The sequence below is a fragment of the Rana temporaria genome, chromosome 2, assembly GCF_905171775.1.
Source record: "Rana temporaria chromosome 2, aRanTem1.1, whole genome shotgun sequence".
Taxonomy (NCBI): Eukaryota; Metazoa; Chordata; class Amphibia; order Anura; family Ranidae; genus Rana; species Rana temporaria.
In genome coordinates, this window is record NC_053490.1 from 167,458,224 (window position 1) to 167,472,827 (window position 14,604).

Genomic DNA, 14,604 nt, shown 5'->3' on the forward strand with positions numbered 1-14,604 from the left:
AGTTTTTTACTAAAAGCCTGATGGTTTTCTTCCAAGCGGATGGTAGTGGGTAGAGCACTCCAGAGCCGTGAGATTCTCTTGTCACCCTTCACTCACACGATTGCCTTTTTGGTAGCCATTATTTCATCTTGTAGAGTCTCGCAGTTTAATGGCAGTTTCCTGCAAAGAGCCTTTTCTGGCTCTTCAAAAAAATTAGGTGGTGTTGAGGCCTCAGTCTTCCTTCCTACCTAAGGAGGTCTCTTTGTTCGATTTTGGATCAAGACATTGTGTTGCCATATTTTTGTCCTAGTCCTAAGTTAGACGGTGCTTCACTCTTTGGATACCGTTTTTGAGCTTTTTTAATTTATCCAAAGTCTACAGTTTTGTTTTGACAGTCTGATTCCCTTTTGTTTTGCCTGAGGGTCTCTGCAATGGACAGATGGCTGCTCCATTCACAATTTTCAGGTTGACTTGTAAGCTCATTTCTCAGACCTATGTATCAAGGACAAGGTTTCCCCTTAACAAGGGCCATTGCACCAGGAGTGTCAGTGCTTCAAGCATATGTTCATATTTCTAAGGCTGCTACCTAGTTGTTGTCTTCACATGTTTATGAAGTTGTTCTTGGTAGCTTTTAACACCTCTGCAAATGTCTGTTTTCAGTGGAAGGTCTTGTAGGACGGTTTGTAGTGAAGTTCCTTCTGTTCTGTTTTTGGGTTTTGGGTGTGTTAGTCTTGTCGCTGTGTAATCATGAATATGAAGTCCTCTGTGGGTCCTTTGACGTCAAACTAGGAAATTTGGATTTTTGGTCTACCTGTAAAATCATTTATAGGGGACAGAGATTCTTCCTCTCTTATATGTTCTTCGTTGCTTTCTACAAAACTAAGTTATTTTGTGTTTCTTCTATTTGTGAATAATTGCACCAACTGTTGTCACCCTCTCACCAAGCTGCTCGGTAATGGTCTTGTAGCCCATTTCATCTTTGAGTACAATACAATCTTGTCCCTGACATCTTTGGATTGCTCTTTTGTCTTGGCCATGGTGGAGAAATTGGAATCTGATTGATTGCCTCTCTGGTCAGGTGTCTTTTATACAGGTAACATGCTGAGATTAGGAGCACTCCCTTTAAGAGAGTGCTCCTAATCTCAGCTTGTTACCTGTATAGAAGACACCGGGGTGCCAGAAATCTTGCTGATTGATAGGGGATCAAATACTTATTTTACTCATTAAAATGCAAATCGGTTTATAACTTTTTTTAAATGTGTTTTTCTGGATATTTTTGTTCTGTCTCGCTGTTAAAATAAACTGACCATTAAAATTATAGACTGATCATTTATTTGTCAGTGGGCAAACATACAAAATCAGTAGGGGATCAAATGCTTTTTTCCCTCACTGTACTTCTAAGTTATGAATCATGTATGAATGCTAGTTTCCCATGTCGAATCATGTTTTGAATCTTGGGAAATAAATGAGTTATCACTTTGTACTAGTCAACAAGGAAGGTACAACAACTGAAATAAAGTGTAATATTTTTGCCATAATGCTAATATATACAGGTTTAATCTTGGTCTAGATTAGGGTTTTCCCAAGCGGGGTTCCCACAGAGGTTGCTAGGGGTTCCTTGAGCATTTTCTGCCTGTCGGATAAGTTCCCACTAACAACATTGATCATTTTATCTATTTGTAAGAGGGTAATTCTTCCCAATGTCCACACGTGTAAGGGGCATTCTTCCCACTAATTGTTGATTTTGTTATTTTTCGCAGGGGTTCCCTGAAACCATAAAGTTATTTCATGGGTTACCCTATGTTGAAAAGGCCAAGAAAGGTTGCTCTAGATTATTTTCCTGTATAAGTCTCTCTTGCTTTCAACACCTATTTGAAAGGTGGTTATGGCAAAGAGGTGTGGTTTAATATTGCACTGGAACACTATGTTGTCTCTTTTTGGGTACTAAGGTTGTGTGAGTTACATAGATTTCTGTTTTTGTTCTTGCATGATTTATGTGCTTTGATTTTGTTTTCTGTTTTGGATCCTCATGTATAAATTGTTGACATTGCATTTTTTTGTTATTTCAGGTACAGACAGCTACAGCTGGGTACGGAGAGCAAAGCATCTGAGCTTTTCCACCAAGCAAAGCTTAAATCGTTTGAGACGGAACGTGCTCATGTGATTTTGGAAGAGACCACACAAAACCTCCAGAAGTGCCAGCTTGAGTGTGATAAATATCAGAAAAAGCTAGAGGTAGAGTACAGTGTTAATCAGTAGCTTGAAAAATATATTTCCGAGCTGTATATTTTAATATAACTTGATATTTTCTGTATTCCTTTTATCTTTAAATATCTGTATACATTGCATACATACCATTATATCAACACCTATAATTTTGCAGCATGATGACATGGTAATCTTTGACATTCTAGTACATGGGACAACTCTTCAGCTTCCTTATTTATTCTTCAGAAAGTATTGCTTTGATTTCTATGTCCTTGTTTTACCTCCTTGCTCATCGCCTGCCTGCATGGTTCGTCTTTTGTTGATGCCTTATTTTATCTGCACAGTTCAGCTGACATAACACAAATATATTCCAGTTGTTTAAAAACAAGCTAGTGTATGTTTCAACATATATATTTAACAAAATACAGGATTTGCTGGGGTGTTTTTGGTCCCTGTAGATTTTTATGTCAAGACGGTCGTCACCAATTGCAGTAAGGTCAATATACAAAATATTTAAAGCAGAAGGGAGCTTTTTCTGTTTAAAACCCTGCTCCCTCGAAAAACAGAAATGCCTTTTCGCCTTTGTGTTTTTTTTGTGCTTCCCGATATTTACATTACATCTCCCAGAGAGGCAACAATATCCGACACACAGGGTGGCAGGGGGGTGGGACTGCTGCATAATCGGTAGCTGGCTTCCTGAACCCCAGAAGAGGTCTGCCAACTTAAGAGGACCAAGATGGTAGCATGAGACCCGGTCTGTATCACCCAAACAGCGGTACAACACTGGTACTGCTGTGCAAGTGAGTATATATTGGAAGAGAATGCAGACAGGAGGGAGAAACAAAAAAGGGGGGTGAAGTATAAGATGTACCACTGTAATGAATATCTATAAACTGGGTTTTTAAAGTATGTGTAAAGCCAAATTTGTCATTTTGCATAGCGTAGGGAATGGTTAAAAGAGAAGAGTGGCAATCAAAAACAAGACAAACATTTATACTCACCTAGATGGCTGCAGCATCCATCTGATGCTGCTGCTGTCCCCCGCTGGCTCTACACTGAGAACTGAGTAATCAAAAACTGCTCAGTTATCAAGTCCGTTCTGAGCAGTAACTGTCAGTCAATGCTCTGTGCTCTGCCCCTCCAGTGCTCACTGGAAAGCCGCACTGCAGAGGGGGCGGTAGCAACTGGCTCAGGCTTGGCAGGTTAACTGAGAGGATCAGCCAGCTGCCGATCAGGCATCTGGGTGGATCCTGACATTGTCAGGAACCCTACAGAGCCTGGACCGGCTCTGTGACATGACCCAACAACAGGCTTTAGCAGAACTAAGTGCACTCCTGTGACCCACGCGAGAAGTATGGCCGAAAGAGCTTTGGCCATACTTCTCAATTTCAAAATGGTTAAAATCCTATAGGAGTATTTTAACACTGGCGAAAAAAGAGAAGAAAAAAAAAACAGAGACCTTGTCTCTGGTGACTCACCTAGTTAGTAGCCCTTGTGGGTTGAGAATCCGTAGCTTGTTACTAATGCCAATGGTCACTATTTCAAATCCCTGCTTTTTTATTTACTGGGGAAGGGGTTAATGCTGAGGGACTGCAAACTGACATATGCTAGGTGGAGTTGCGCTAAGTTCTCTTTCCCACATAGCATAGCAGAAGCACTTTCCCGTCGCTGCTTGTGACTGCAGGGGAAACTTTTTTAAAAGTTTGAGGTGGTGGAGCAAAGAGATGCCGCAGAACAGCAATTTAGGAGGGTCAACCACGGTATATTGCATAGAAAAAATAGAGTTGCTTTATTAAGTTACAGTTATAAAATTACTTCACTTTATATTGTCAGGTGACATTAATGTGGAGGTAAACCCCCGTTACATACATATAGGGGTTCTGCGCGAACCAACACAGTGATAAAAAGGTAAATAATCTAGACATAAAATATATAAATATGGTGAATGTGAACAAAAAGTAAAAAGTGGGATAGTGAGTGCTCACACTTTCCAAAATCAAATATGTGTAAGTGTAACCTCAAAAAGAATGAAATAATTAAATCTATTAATTATATTAATTAAGTGGTTAAATAATTGAGCAAACAGTCCAAAAAAGTTGAAGTGATCAAAAAATATATAAAAATAGAAAATATGAAATATGAAAAATGAGGTGAAAAAAGTGAGTAAAGAGTGTCCCAATAGTGGTGTGCCAAGCTGTCAAATGGTGGTCGCAGTATAGCTGAATATCCACTAAGCAGGTTGTTGACAGATGTATAGTTCACTCCCTCACCAGGCTCCCAGAACTCTTACCTCAAACCATAAATAAATGTGCATCCAATAGATATTGAATCACCATAGAGATCTTCTCTCTTGTTAGTATCAGCTGGAACGTCTCCTTGGCCACTTCCTAATACAGCTCCAGTACAGGGAAAAGAAAGGAACACAAGGGCTCCAATAGTGTAATATTGTAAGACTCAGGGGGAATTTATTAAGGAAAAAACCTGTGCTTACATCAAAACATAAAAACGAGTGCAGTGAATAAACATACAAGCGGCGTCTTCAGCGCCGGCTTACGTCACTCCAGGTGTACGCTCTGACCAATCCCTACGCGTTACGACACGCGTTATTACTGGTTACACCCAGTAATAAAAACCACACATGTAAAAAATGACAATGACATTGCCTCTTCAGCTTGCCTACAGTGACCTGGTCACTTCCGGCCACATGAATTTTTCCTTCTACCAGCATCTGATTTTCAAGTATTCAAGGCTTCAGTTAAACTGCTCTTGCCTTGCAGTGTTACATGTCAGATCATAGACATGGGGGGGCCTCCAACTCACAATTCACTTATAGTTCCAAGTTCGCCTGTATTATACCACTTGAAGGATCTCACAGTCCAGATCTGGAATTTTACCACCTTTTAAATCTGTGCAATTCTTGAGGTCTTCTTTAGTTCTATCAGCCTTGGCCTCCTTCTTTGGTTCTATCTTTTGGAGGATTTTCTCAGTCATATAGGATTTTATTATAGGTCAAATTGCAACTATGATTGGTGACTGATAACATAGGCCTTAAGCGTGCCTCCATGCCTTCCCATGCTGAATTCTTATCCAATCTGTCCACAGCTTCTGAGCCTTCAGCCGCCAAGGCTGTATCAGTCTTTAACGGATGTCACTACACTTGAGGAACCGGACAGCTGCCATTACTCCCAGACTAAGATAACCTATAAGCTCTTATTAACGTGGTCTGCACCAACTTAAAACTTAAGGATCAGCCTCCAGCTGTGCTGTTCCTACCCTAGGCACCTTTAGGGTCTTCAAGACTGATGATCTCTCTGGTGTGTGCGTTGTTTTCTGTCATTCATTACAGAGACTAGACCCCGACAAGGTATTCACCAAGCAGCTATCGGTCTTGTAGCTGTTTGAGGAGGACTTAAAAGTGGTCTGCCCTCACTGTGGATGTGGCAGTGTCCCGTCTTAAAAAAGCCTTTGAGCTACTACATAGACAGGTTGCAAGAGGTCATCTGTCTCATTTCTCACATTACTTTCCTGATAGAAGACTGTCTCAAGGTGGACTCTTTGGACTCTTTGACTCAAGTAATATGCAGCAGAACCACCATGCAAAAAGTGCCCACTTGCGTGCCATTCAAGAGATCTTGTCTAGTCAGAGCTGCCCAGGACACTTAACAAGGATGTCACTGGAGACAAAAATACTCATCTGCCTAGAACCCTAGAATACCTAGAACTTGGGAGCGGGAAGACTCTTCCCTCCTCAGAGGCCAAAGACCACACACGCTGAACTTCCATTTCTAGGAGTTCATTGAAGGACACGTTCCTCTATGAGCATGCTCTTGGGACTGCTTTCTCCCCAATTTGAGACATGCTTGAGAGTAGAAGGGTTTTTGCCAAGCCAGCCACTTTTTTTTGCCAGTGTTCAAATCCTCCTGTAGACAACAAAATAACTCAATAGTCCCTAAATTCCTGTCCAAGAAATACATTTTACAGTAAGTACAAAAATGCCATCTCTGTCCCATTGGGAGATTTCACTTTCTTTCCTGTAGACATAACAAGTCAGAGGAAATCTTTCCAAAGTGAGGAACATCCTCTCTTAAACTGTAGCCATTGGAATAAGAGTCTATTCCTATTCAGGTGACCACTTACAGTTTTGAACTTTCCTATCACTTTCAGTTCCTGTGAAAGCAGTCATTAAGGAAAATGCTCTGCTTGATCAAATTTACACTGTTATACAAGCTGTACACTCACTAGTTTACATTGTAGCAAAGTGTATTTTCTTCAGTGTGGTCACATGAAAAGATATAATAAAATATTTACAATGTGAGGGGTATACTCCGGTGAGATACTGTAACTCGGTTTTCTTTTACAAAAGAAAGTTGTGTTTCTGTCTCTAAACCATTCGAGTAATTTACTGTTTGTTTAAAAATTGTAAACTCTTTGTAACTTTGCCTTTTTTTCCAGGTTTTAACTAAAGAATTTTATGCTCTTCAAGCATCTGCAGAAAAGAGAATCACAGAACTTCAAGCACAAAACTCAGAACATCGCACAAGACTAGAAACATATGAAAAGCTTGAACAGGAACTTGATGATGTCATAATGCAGTCTGCACAAAGTAAGTGTAGCTTCCTGGTGTTCTCCCTGTCAGTGTCTACAGACCACAATAGAATTAAACATATACAGTAGTCACCATAAAAAGCCCAGTCCTGCCCCTGATTAAATACCAGATATGACACTGGTTTTACCTGCAGGGATACATTGGGTGATAATACCAAACCACGACCATTGGAAGAGCTAATTTTTTCACCACAGATTTTCCAGTGTAGAAAAACATGCGCATTACTGGGCAGTTCTTCCCTCATCCAAATGAGGTGAAAGAAAATATGCTTCATTTCATTGGGATGATGGATCACAATGCTACCTAGGGTGGTATGTCCCATTGATACTGGCAAATTTCTGGTTGTCCTAGTCTAGGCGTTATATTTAGGATTTTCATTGTGCGCTATATAACTACAGTGTTTCCCTGAAAATAAGACCTACCCTGAAAATAAGACCTAGCGTTATTTTCCAGGAGGGCTGCAATATAAGCTTTACACCGAAAATAAGCCCTAGTTTAAAATGCTTGTAACATCCTATAATCCACTGTATTACAGTAGTATATAATATAAAATGTGTGTGTTTCTGTAATATAATTGCGGGGAAGAGAGCTCCGGCGGGTCACTATAACAAAGGTATTTGGCATAATTATATTACAAAAACGCACACATTGTACATTATTTAGGTTCTGACCAACAATGTAGCTCAAACTGTCTAGATCTTGCATAGGTATGGCTGGGTCTTGAAACTTCAGAAGTCAGTACTTCACCTGATTCATTATTGGGAGTATCTGGGTCTACTGTAATAGAGTGGATTATAGGATTTTACAAACATTATAACTCGGTTCACACTGGGGATTCTTGTCAGGCCGGTAGAGAGAGGGGGAGAGAAGACAGCACATTACATGGTAAGACCTACCCCGAAAATAAGCCTTACTCATCTTTTGTTGCTAAAATTAATATAAGACCCGGGCTTATTTTCGGGCAAACACGGTATGCAGTCAGCTGGGCCTTAAGTTACAAATTCCCTTTGTGGCACAACTTTTAATGATAGATAACCTTTTTTGTCTTACAGTGGAAGATGACATTGAAGCTGAAAGAGTTCTGTATTCATATGGATATGGAGCCAACATCCCCACTACAGCTAAACGGAGATTAAAGCAGAGGTAAAAGAAAAACATTTGTCTTTATATCTGTTTTGTTTTGTGAAAAGGTAGAGATACACTAGGGGAATGGCACAGGCTAAAAGTTTTTAAAGGTGTCATGGATTCTAGTTGCTAATACTAAAGTGATACTAAAGGCTCTTATTTTTATTTTTTTCATAAAATGAAAAAATAAGTGTATACTTACCTGCTTTGTGCAAGAATATTGCACAAAGTGAGCACTTCTATTCTCTTATAGGGACCCCCACTGGTGCTGTCCCCTCCTCCTCTTCTTCAAGTCCCCCAATAGTAACGCCTGTGCTATGGGGGCACTCGTGTAGGTATGCTCCCGAGCCAGGCTGTGTGTCTGTAGACACACATGGCTTGGCCCCACCTCCCACTAACTCCGCACAGGTTTCGACCGACATCAGCAAAAGCCAACAGTTCAAGCATCTGCTGTATATGCCTTTTGAGGCCATCCAGCCCCACAACCTCCCCTTTCCCCGGAGGCTAAGAAGAGTTCCACTCCAAGCCTCAACTTTCAGAGCCAAGCCTGGCACCCAGTTCGCTCACCAACCTTGGACTTCAGATTTCACCAAACTCACAGGTAAACCTTCTGGTGTTAGTAGGTCATTTCCTGAGACTACAAGCTAGGGTTTCACTTTGTCTCTTCAGTTAATGTCTTCCCATCTGCCTGTGTCACCACATATATTAGCAGATCTCCATGCAGCCCTCATGGTTCTTCTAGAACTAGGGCTCATTGCCCCAGTACCCATGGTGGAACTGTTCCAATTTAAGTTTTACTCAAACCGGTTCACTGTTTCCAACCCAAAGGGAGCATACACCCCACCCTGCATCACAATGCCTTAAATCAGGGGTCTCAAACTGGCGGCCCTCCAACTGTTGTGAAACTACAAGTCCCACCATGCCTCTGCCTGTGGGAGTCATGTCTTTTCTGTAACTGTCAGCCTTGCTATGTCTCATGGGACTTGTAGTTTCGCAAAAGCTGGAGGGTTGCCAGTTTGAGACCCCTGTCCTAAATGTTTTAATTTGTGCCCAGAAAGTCCACATTTCTTACAGCTTGAAAGGGATGTTCTACTTATTAGAATGGTCCTTAGGGCCATATTGTGACTTAATATTTGAATCCTAAATCTGACCTAAATAATGGTCATTAACTTTTTATGATGCTGTATTTATTTGTTCTCATTACTTATGTCTAAACTTTTGTTTAACTGCACTATTTAACCACTTCGTTACCGGGCCTATTTTGGCACTTTTCTCCTTTATGTAAAAATCACAATTTTTTTGCTAGAAAATTATTCAGAACCCCCAAACATTATATATTTTTTTTTTAGCAGACACCCTAGGGAATAAAATGGCGGTCATTGCAACTTTTTTTCTCGCATGGTATTTGCGCAATAATTTTTCAAACGCCTTTTTTTAGGGAAAAAACAGTTTCATGAATTAAAAAATAACAAAACAGTAAAGTTAGCCCAATTTTTTTGTATAATGTGAAAGACGATGTTACGCCGAGTAAATAGATACCTAACATGTCACACTCATGGAATGGCGCACACTCATGGAATGGCGCCAAACTTCGGTACTTAAAAATCTCCATAGGCAACGCTTTAATTTTTTTTACAGGTTACTATTTTTGAGTTACAGAGTATGTCTAGTGCTAGAATTGTTGCACACGCTCTAACGCACGCGGTGATACCTCACATGTGGGGTTTGAACGGTGTTTACATATGTGGGCGGGACTTGCATGCGCGTTCGCTTCTGCACGCGAGCGACCGGGACAGGGGCGTTTTAATTATTATTTTTTTTTTTTTTACTTCATTTTTTTATTTTTACACTTTTTTTGACATTTTTTTTTTTTGATCACTTTTATTCCTATTACAAGGAATGTAAACATCCCTTGTAATAGGAATCAGTGTGACAGGTCCTCTTTATGGAGAGATGTGGGGTCAATAAGACCCCACATCTCTCCTACAGGCTTACAAGCATGAAATCGGTGAAAAAAATTTCACCGATTACATGCCGACAGCCGCGATAGCGGCTTTGTTTACTTCCGGGTACCGGGCGTGACGTCATAACGTCGCGCCCGGCCCTCCGACGGTCATAGAGATGACTGTGACCGTCTGGTCACCAGTCATCTCTATGGTTCACCAACGAGCGCCAGCCGATTCGCTCTCCGGGCCCCCGATGGCACGGGAGAGCCCGGAGAAGCACCGGATGGCGGCGGGAGGGGGGGGACGTCCCCTCCCGCTGCCTAGAAGAACGATCGAGCGGCGGAACCTGCCGCTTTGATCGTTCTTCTGGTGCACAGAATCGCCAGCTGAAGACGGCGATATCTGAATGATGCCTGCAGCTGCAGGCATCATTCAGATATCACCGCTCAAAGTGGAGGACGTCCCAGGACGTCCTACGGATCTGAAGTGGTTAATGATATTGTTATGTTTATTTGAAAAAAAATTCAATAAAAACATTGAAACACAGAAAGTCCACATTGATTCAAACCAGGTATGTCATAGCCTTTCTTCACCAGGGAGACTTTCTGGCCTCTGTAGACTTCAGGAATGTGTCCCTGCATGTCCCTATTTTTTCAACACATCAAGGATTTTGTGGCTTTACTGTGAGTCCTCGACACTTACAATTTATGATCTTGATGTTTGGCCTGTCTATGACCCCATGAGTGTTAACCAAGATTCTAGCCCCTGTGCTGACTTTTCTGTGATCTCAGTGCATCCCCATTGTTGTATACGTTGACAATCTCTTTTTGAGGGAGCAGTCTGCAAAGTTTCTGACCAACAATGTAGCTCAAACTGTCTAGATCTTGCATAGGTGTGGCTGGGTCCTGAAACTTCAGAAGTCAGTACTTCACCTGATTCATTATTGGGAGTATCTGGGTCTTGTTCCAGACACATCTCAAGCCCCCCAGTTTTCCTTCCCTAGGAGAAACCTTAAACTCTGCACTCTCAGACTTGGGCTATTCAGTGCTCTTGCCCAATGCCTCATACACACTATCGTAATTTCCGATGGAAAAAGTCAGACGACTTTTTCCATCGGAAATGCAGACCGTGTGTATGCCCATCTGAGTTTTTCCATCAGATATTCCAAGGAATTCCGTCTGAGTTTAAATAGAACATGTTCTCTTTTCCTCCGATGGAATTTCTTCGGAATTCCGATGTGAGTTTGGTCAGGCTAAAGCTCGATCGTGTGTACGGGGCATAACTCTTTGCTTTTCATGAGAGTTCTAGGGCTGATGGTAGCCTCTTTCAAGCCAGTTCCATTTGTTCAATTTTACTTCAGACACTTTCAACCCAACATTCTGTAATTTTGGGCCAAATCAGTCTACTCCTTGGACAGACCAAGTAGCCTTTTCCAGTTTTCTTGGAGGATCTTGTTGACAGATATCCGACTGTCTGGGGAGGTGTCCTGGACACCTTATCAGTGTAGGGGACTTGGTTGCTGGAATCTTGTTTTCCAATCAACTTTCTGGAACTGTGGGCAATTTGTTTATCTCTACAATGCTGAATAATCCCAATCGAATAATCTGTCTGATCAGGATGTAGTCAGACAGTGCCACAGCAGTGGTGAACACCCACCATTGGCAATGCACTGGAAGTCTTGCTGCCAGAAAGTGGTCAAAATTATTCTGTACTGGACAGAACTGCATGTTCTAGCCTTGTTTGCCATTTACATTCCAGGTGTGGACAATTGGCAGGCATACTATCTCACCATGACTTCCTCCTAATTTCAGGTTCAAAAACAAAGGGGACAGGTTTGTCTCTAGGTACAGCGTTCCTCTGGTGGAAGCAGTGGGATCAGCACATCCTGATCTATGCCATTCCTTTCAGTGAAACTCCTTCCTTGTCTGTTCCACATAATCAAGATGAAGGCATCCCAGCGATTTTTGTACCTCTGAACTGGCCCAGGCGGACATGATACTCCAACCTGATCAGACACCTGGCAGACACTCCTTGAGCTTTTTTAGATAATCTGGATCTTCTGTCTTACGGGCCAGTGTACCACCTTGATTCACAGTCGCTGACTTTCAGGACATGGCTGTTGAAGCCCAGGTTCTGGGAGAAAATAACCCTTTCCAGTCTCGCTCACAATGTTGCATTCCTTGCTGTTATCACCTCTACGAGGAGATTGTCTAAACTGATTGCTTTGTCCTGTGAAGAACCCTTTCTGGTATTACACAAGAAAAAGTTAGTGTTGAGGTTCATAATTTCTTTCCTTACTAAGATAGTTTGGGTTTTCTTCTCAACCAGGATATTTTTTCCCCACCCCCTCTGTCCAGGTACAGTTCATCAGAAGGGGATCTCGCTCTATTGCCTGGATGTAGTTTGTGCTGTGTGTGCTTACCTTGCAGCCACTGCTTCCATTATAAAGACTTGCTCTCTGATGGAAGGGCAAACCTGCTTCTTGTTCCACCTTTTTCTAGATAGTTCAGACATCTCATCATCCAACCTTATGGTGTCAAGCATCAAGTTCCACACTTTCCTGTTAAGGCACACTGTGCTTAGATCTCTAAAGCACCTCCTGGGCTGTTCAGCATCAAGCAACTCCAGTTTTACCAGGCGAATGTTCATGCCTTTTCTGATCCCAGCTTCAGTCGTAAACTCCTTCAGGCCATCTTTTTGAGTTGCAGGTGATCCTTTGAGCTGCAGGCAGTCTCCAGTAGAGATGGCTCAGGCGTGTTCATGATCCTAGTCAGAACCCACCTTGCCCGATCCTGCCAGGAAGCCGACAATGCACATGGCTAATCACAGGCAGTAAAGCATTGCCCGTCCACAGCTGTGCGAATCGGGAAATGGCTTAATGCCCATGATTAGCAGTGTGCAGTGTCGGCTTCCTGGCGAGTTTGGGGGGCAGGTGGGTTGGAACTAGAATCCCAAACTCTCCTGAACCCATCTTTAGTCTCCATTATGTTTGTGGGCCGTTAAAGTTTTGTTGCTATTGCCCACCCCTCGGTCAACTACTTTTGGATATCTCCATGATCTCTGAATTCCTGTGTGCTTAACTGAGCAGGGGGGAAACAAAGGGCTTTTGTTCTAAACGTAAAACCTATTTTTTGGAGTTTGTTTGCTAGTGTCCAAACCCTCCTGTAGGCAGCAGTATAACATAACAGTCTCTAAATTCCTGTCTCCCGCAATAAGTTAACAAAAAAAATAGATTTTACTATAAGTACAAAAATCCCATTATTTCTCTTATTCCCATACTGTTTATAATTTTAAATTATAATTGTATCTTGTTATGTAGAGAAAAATGTCTCTATTTTTAAAAGCACACATTCCAAAATGAGAAAATGCACCATATCAGAAGACAAATTCTAACTCTTCTCTCATCACAAACTTAATTCTGCCTCATAAGACTGGAAAAATACAGAACAGTCTTTGCCTTTTTTTTTATCTATTTCCCAATCCATTTTTGTGCCTTGCACAACCACATTTTAGCCTGAATGAACTTGTCATTTGGAAGCATGCAACATTCAAAACGTGTTTGCTCTGTTGCAGCCATACTGGTTTTACTGTTTGTACTAGACCTTTCTGGCCTCATTGCCAGTCATCTTCTCCATATGTCCATCGTCAGTTTTTGTTCACTTATTCAGAAGTTACTAATGCATGGTGCCATGTAGCATTCCTTGTAGAGCACATGTCCTCAGCCTTATTTTGTTTTTTTTTTCCTCTGCAGTTGGCTTTGGGATGCTATTTAAAAGGATGGATGTCCAGTTAATGGGAAAATAAATCAATGTGATTTTTTTATTTTAAGCTTATCTTTACTTCCATGGTAGAGCTTTATGTAGAAACGAACAGGAGCCTGGATGAAATAACTTTGTCACTGTAATATAAACAATACTAACTTGTCAACATATATAGGTAGATTCACGTAGGGGCGCCTAACTTTAGGGAGGCCTAGTCTAGTCTACACCGCCGTAAATTAGTTAGGCTAGTAGTGATTCTCAAACCACTTACCTGCTAATTTTCGGAGCCTAAAACGAGCGGGCGTAAGCGCGCCTAATTCAAATGACTTGGAGGGGGGCATGTTGTATGGAAATGAGGCTTGACCTCACGTTTTTTGACACTGCGCATGCGCCGGGCGACTACATTTCCCAGTGCGCATTGCGGCTAAGTAGGCCGTACGGGCCTATTGATTTCGATGCATACGTAAACGACGTAAATCCCGATTCGCGGACGACTTGCGCAAACGACGTAAAAAATTCGAACCTCGCGGCGGGAACGGCGGCCATACTTAACATTGTTATTCCACCTCATAGGTGGAATAACTTTAGGCGGCCTATCGCTTACGGAAACGACGTTAATCGACTGCGGCGGGCTCGCGTTAGTTCGGGAATCGTCGTAAATGCTCATTTACATAATCTACGCCGGCCGCAATGGAAGCGCCACCTAGCGGTAAGCCAAAACATTGCAATCTAAGATAGGATGGTGCAAGCCGTCCTATCTTAGATATGTTTAAGTGTATCTCTGTTAGAGAATACACTTAAACATAGGTCGGCTTAGATTCAGAGTTAGGTCGGCTTATCTGTAGATAAGCCGGCCTAACTCTTTGTGAATCTACCTAATAATGCTTACCCAGAAAATACACTTAAGCCTAGTACACACCACCTAGTTTTTTTTTCCCGGGAGGAGTCGCTGTACTAACAGTCCGATGTTAGTACATTG

At 41.8% G+C, this 14,604-nt stretch overlaps 1 protein-coding gene across 1 annotated transcript in view; it reads left to right on the top strand.

Moving 5' to 3' along the window:
• The window catches only part of PIBF1 (progesterone immunomodulatory binding factor 1), a 217,681-nt gene that overhangs the window by 103,385 nt on the left and 99,692 nt on the right, over positions 1–14,604 (top strand). The window contains exons 11-13 of the mRNA XM_040341371.1: positions 2,049–2,214; positions 6,640–6,790; positions 7,846–7,936. Coding sequence (XP_040197305.1) covers positions 2,049–2,214; positions 6,640–6,790; positions 7,846–7,936 — 408 coding nt within the window. The remainder of the gene's footprint in view (positions 1–2,048; positions 2,215–6,639; positions 6,791–7,845; positions 7,937–14,604) is intronic.